This window comes from Lonchura striata, unplaced genomic scaffold (genome assembly GCF_046129695.1).
Source record: "Lonchura striata isolate bLonStr1 unplaced genomic scaffold, bLonStr1.mat Scaffold_177, whole genome shotgun sequence".
Classification (NCBI taxonomy): Eukaryota; Metazoa; Chordata; class Aves; order Passeriformes; family Estrildidae; genus Lonchura; species Lonchura striata.
The window spans coordinates 122,375-127,974 of NW_027461114.1; the positions used below are offsets into that span (position 1 = coordinate 122,375).

A 5,600-nucleotide genomic window follows, 5' to 3' on the forward strand; every position below is an offset into this window, starting at 1 on the left:
CGGGGGAATGGCCTGGAGTGACAGGGAAAGGGACAACCCATCCAAGCCCCTCCCAAGCATCCCCCAGGGAGAGAGGCACAGAGACCCCTCGAGCATCCCCTGAGCACTGGACAAAACAAACTTGGCAGAAATCAATTTAAACCCTCCATAAAATGCCTTGAGGTATATTTGCTCTTCCCAAAAGTCACTTGTGATGGAAATGCAATCAAATCCCAAACATGAACAAACCAACAATAGAAGCAATTCAGTGGCAACTCCAAGTTTCATCAGTTCCAGCACAGGTCCAGCTCAGATGCTGGCAGGTTCCAAAAAAAGAAAAGTGGACATTTAGCCCAATACAGATAATTAAAAGGAAGAGAATGCGCTGTGTAGCTATGAAAAAGGTGACAGGGACGAAGGAGATTATGATTCTCATATTTGGCAAAACCCCCAAACCTGTGAATTTGGGAGTTATTCAGGAATTTAGGTAGAGCTGGGCTTCTTGTAGGACTTGTCAGTCTTGCTGGTATCATTTGTTCCCTTTCTTTCAGTGATTTTAACAAACTTTGCAGGGAAGGACAAGAAAATATTATCTTTACACTGGCCACCCACAACAGCCATTTTCCTCATAAGTTCTTCCATAAGTTGCTCAGAGGAAGCTGCATCCAAGTTTCCAGAAGTTCCTCCAGAAGAGGCAAAACCTGCTCAGAGGAGGGAACCATGCTGTTGTCAAAGGCACTTGGGGTCAGACAACAGAGCCCTGAACTCACTGTGCAAAATTAATATTGCAATCTGGATAATAAAATTGTTAGAGAGTTGCCTTTGCAACAATTAAGGTGCTAACAAGACCAAATCCAAAGTGGATTTTATTGAACAGTAAATGTGAGGTAGAGAGAGAGATGGAAAGAAAGAGAAAAGGGGAGAGAGCAAGGGACTGACAGGGACAGAGATCTCCCCTGGGGCAGGGCAAGTGTGACATTGTCCCCTGTGTGCGTGGCCTTCCCAGGGTGGGGGTTTTACACCTGAGCCAGTTTGGGTAAGGGGGGTGGTGTTCACCCCCCACCCCGAGCAGGGATTGCCTCACTGTTTCAGGTTACAGTGTCAGATGTAACCAAAAGTGTTTTCAGTCCCCATCTCCAAAAACTGTTATCAACAGGTGGGGCAGTGTTCTTTATCTCTTCCATGGCTCAGCCCTGATAACACCCTCCAGGGTCCATCTTCTGTTAATGGGCCATTGAGTGTCACTGCAGCACTGATAAAATTACATCATCCCATTGTGGGATGCTCCGCCCAGGGGGAGGAACCAAGCATTCCTACCTGGATATAATCTCACCCTTGCAACACCACGGCCACCTTGCCTACTGCATTCCCAGAGGACCAGAGCTCCATAACCACCACCGAACCTTCAGAGGAAGACCAGACACTTCTACAGGATCACTGCTTTGACAGAATCACATTCATCACTCGAGCCAAACTGCAGCCACCATTTCATCAGACAGCTACCACCACCCTGACTATCCGGGTGTCAGGTTATATCCTGACTCTGTGAGTTTAAACCAGTCTTTCTGTATCATTGCTTTGATCTTAATTTTCTTACTCAGTTGTCATTCTGGCTTAGACTCTCTCCCAGGTTTGCTTTAAAACCAGTACAGAACTTAATCTGCTCATCCCTTGTTTTCCTTCCAAAACAGAATTTCCCATACCCAGACTTTGGCTGGATGGAGGAGGAGTCTGCAAGGAAGAGGAAGATGCCCCAGGACCCCCAGGCAGGTGAGGAGGAAGTCAGTGCCCCTTTCCCCCTCTCTCCTGCTCCATCTCCCAGCTTAGCACGGCTCCCGGCTGCAGGACAGCCCCGCTGCCGGTGCCCTCCTGCTGGGGACGCACTGGTGGGATCTCCTTGTCCTTCCCTGTGGCATGGAGGCAAATCCCATTCTCTCCTTGTCCTTCCTCCCCCCGACAAGGAGCTGAGGATGGGGACCAGTGAGGGCTAATCCCCGTGGAAGGACGTCGTAGAAGAGGCCATTTTGAGGAGCCCCACAGCACAGGAATCCAACAGGGAGGAAAAGCCCCAGAAATCCCCCAGGAAGAGGGGCTGCAAACCCAGCCCAGGGTATTCTGAGGAGGAAAGTTCCACCCTGGGCCAGGAAGATGGGCAGAGCTCAAGCCAGAGCTTGGAGCTGGAGCTCCATGAGGAGGTTCACCATGGGGAGAAGCCGTACAAGTGCTTGGAGTGTAGGAAGAGCTTCAGGCAGAGCAACAATCTGAAACGACACCAGATGATCCACACCGGGGAATGGGCCTACGAGTGTGGGGAGTGTGGGAAGGGATTCAGCTGCAGGTCCCACCTCATCATCCACCAACGCATCCACACTGGGGAGAGGCCCTACGAGTGTCCCAAGTGTCAGAAGAGGTTTCACACCAGCTCTGATCTCCTCTGCCACCAGCAGATTCACACAGAGGAGAGGCCCTTTCAATGCCCCGACTGCAGGAAGAGCTTCAAGCGCAACTTCCACCTCATCAGACACAAGCGCATCCACACTGGGGAGAGGCCCTATGAGTGCCCCACATGTGGGAAACGATTTCAGACCAGCTCAAATCTCTTCCTGCATGAGCGGATTCACACGGATGAGAGGCCCTACCGCTGCCCCAACTGTGGGAGGAGCTTCCAGCACAACTCCACCCTTGTCAGGCACCAGTCCATCCATACCAGGGAGAGGCCATATGAGTGTCCCCAGTGTGGGAAGAGCTTCACCCAGAGCTCTGACTTGACCAAACACCAACGGAGCCACCAGTAAGGGAAGCCCTGCAAATTCCCCAGCTTCAGGAAGAGCTTTGTACACTGCTCCAGCTTCATCCCCCATTGGAGGACCATGTTGGGAAGAGCCCTGGTGATCCATGTTCCCTGTGATCCATGCTGGGAAGACACCTGTCCCTTTTCCTGCCCCTGCCAATGACCTGATGTGGGATAGAAGAACATGAGGGTCTGGCCATGGCCCTGTCACTACATTCATTCCCACCTCAGGTCATTGCCAGGGGCAGGAAAGGGACTCTTTCTCTCTCCCTGAGGAGACGGGTGTCCTTTCCATGCAGGAGGAAACACGTGGCCAGGAAGAGACAGTCACTGGTGATGTAGTTTTCTGTGGAAATAGTTTATCTTATCCCTTCTGTTATCAATATTGTTTCTGTTCCTGTTTGGTCCCGGTCTTGTTGCTGTTCCCAGTAAATTGTTCTTATTCCAGCCTGGAATCTTTGCCTTTTGTGCTTTCCATGGTAGGTGGGAGGGCAGCAAATGGCAGGGCGGTTTTAGCGGGAGCAGGAAATTGAGGAATCCCATTCCCAAACTCCAGTTCTTGGAAACCGAGCATCCCAGCTGGTGCCAGCCCTGGTGGCCATGGCAGCAGCCTTGGGAGCGGGTCCCTGGCTGGGGCTGAGGGAACCTCTTCACTCTGGTGCCCAGGGACAGGAGTGGAGGGAGCGGCTGCAGCTGAGTCGGGGCAGGCTGAGGTTGGATCTCAGGAAAAGATTTTTGTCCAGAGGCTGCTGGGGCACTGCCCAGGCTCCCCAGAGAAGGGTCACAGCTCCAGGGCTCTCTGAGCTCCAGCAGCGTTTGGACAGCGCTGCCAGGCCCAGGCTGGCAGTGTTGGGGTGTCCTGTGCAGGGCCAGCAGTTGGACTCGAGGATCCTGATGAGTCCTTCCCAGCTCAGCCAATTCTGTGATTCTGGGATCCCATGAGCCTGGGGATGGGAGTGTCAATGGTTGCCATGGAAACAGATTCTGGCTCCAGGCCTGAGCTGGTGTTCATGGCAACCACCCCTGGCATGGGGTCTCCATGGAGCTGCCCAGGGACTGACCATAGCAACAGGGGCTGGTGATGGTTGCCATGGAAACTGACCATAGCAACAGGGCTGGGGATGGTTGCTGTGGAAACTGACCATAGCAACAGGGTTTCCTGGTGATGGTTGCCTTGTAAGGATGAGATTTGTCATAGGCCCTCAGAGGTGTTCCATGGGGACTTTCCAAGAGTCTCCAGTCTGTTCAAGAGCTGGAATGTCACACACAAAGACAGGGGCTCCATGGAGCCCTCCCAAGGGTTTCTGGGGATGGCAAAGAGCCGTGTGGTCAGAGGCAGTCACAGCCATTCCATGGTGACATCCCAGGGTACCTTGGGCTGCAAAGGCACCTATCTGTCAAAGGCACTCACGGGGGCTCCACAGTGACATCCCAGGGGTCCCCAGGCTGCCAAAGAGCTGGGATGTCACAGGTACTCACAGGGGTTCCTGTCATGGGCAGAGAGGGAGCTTCAGGCAAAAGCTTTATTTCATTATTGGAGAAACTCCTGCTGAGTCATGAGATGGAGACACCCAGCAGCCACCATGAGTAATAAAAGCCCTGCAGAGCCCCCAGAATTCTAAAATTCCTTTTAAGAGAGGAGACTGGGAGTGACTGGATCCAATCCCGGCCCCAGAATTTGTCAAAGGTTTATGTATAAACGATTGGACAGGTAGAATTGAACAATTTGTCAATGCAATTTTTCCTACAGGATTAATGATGGAATACCAGACATATTTATATAAATACAATCAGATCATGACTAGACAGTAAGCTCTTAACCAGAGTTATTTACTCCACAGTCCAGAATCTATAACAATTATAGGATATTCTGCTCTAGGAAGCAATTTTGAAGTCAGCAGGGCCTTCCTGGAGTTGTTTGAGCCCATTGCAGGCAGAGCCTCCTGCTCCAGCAGGAACTGCCTTTCCTGTGCCAGGAGCAGGGCAGGTCCTGCTGCAGGAACAGCCCCAGGCCAGCCCCAGCACAGGGAAGGCCTCGGGCACAAGGGCAGAGTGCCGTGCTGGGAGCTGTGCCAGGGACAGCCGAGGCACCAAAGGCACCTTGGCAGCAGCAGCTGCTTGCAGGGCATGGCCAGAAGCCTCCCTTGGCACCTGGCCTGGTGGCCAGCGCTGCAGAGCTGCTGCCTCAGGGCTCATTTCTGGCTGGGCTCTGAAAAGCCACTTCTGCTCCAGGAGCCTGACTGGGAAGCCATTGGCCCAGCACCTTGGGGACAAGATATTATCAACAAAACTCTTCATGCCAGCAGAGACAAGGCAGGGGCAGAGGAAAGGGGAGAGCCAAGCCCAGGGGACAGGGCTGCCATGGTGATGGCTGTGAGGTCACTGCCCTGCAGCAGCCTGGCTGCCCTCAGCAGACATTCTGGCCAGAAGTGTTGTGAGGGCACCCAGCACATCCAAGAACCCACACAACAGGAATTCCATCCTTGGGGAGGGGAGGGGATTTCACTGGGTCAGGTTGCACACACGCCCTGATTTTTGAGCATTCCTGGGATGGGAAATCCACTTCTCTGGAAAAACAGTTGCCATTTTGTGACACTCTCATCACTGTAAAATATTTCCTCCTTCTAACAAATTTAAATCCACTCTCATTCAGTTTAGAGATATTGACCATTGTTCTGTCACTGCTAGACTTGGGAGAAAATAACTTTGATAACTATTTTTCCATTTTCACAGATCTTGGGGAGGACCCAAATATCTCCCAAGATGGGTTTTGAAGGCTTCATCACATAACCAGCAGGTAGAGGCTGCAGGCTCTGGGCTCAGTTGTGTG

General features: G+C 52.2%; 1 protein-coding gene across 1 annotated transcript; it reads left to right on the forward strand.

Annotated features, from left to right (window-relative positions):
* The first annotated feature begins 1,697 nt into the window (after positions 1–1,697).
* Positions 1,698–2,774, forward strand: LOC144248556 (uncharacterized). The gene is given in 2 exon segments (XM_077790657.1): positions 1,698–1,760; positions 1,944–2,774. Coding segments are annotated over 2 exon segments (894 nt in total).
* Positions 2,775–5,600: the final 2,826 nt, after the last annotated feature.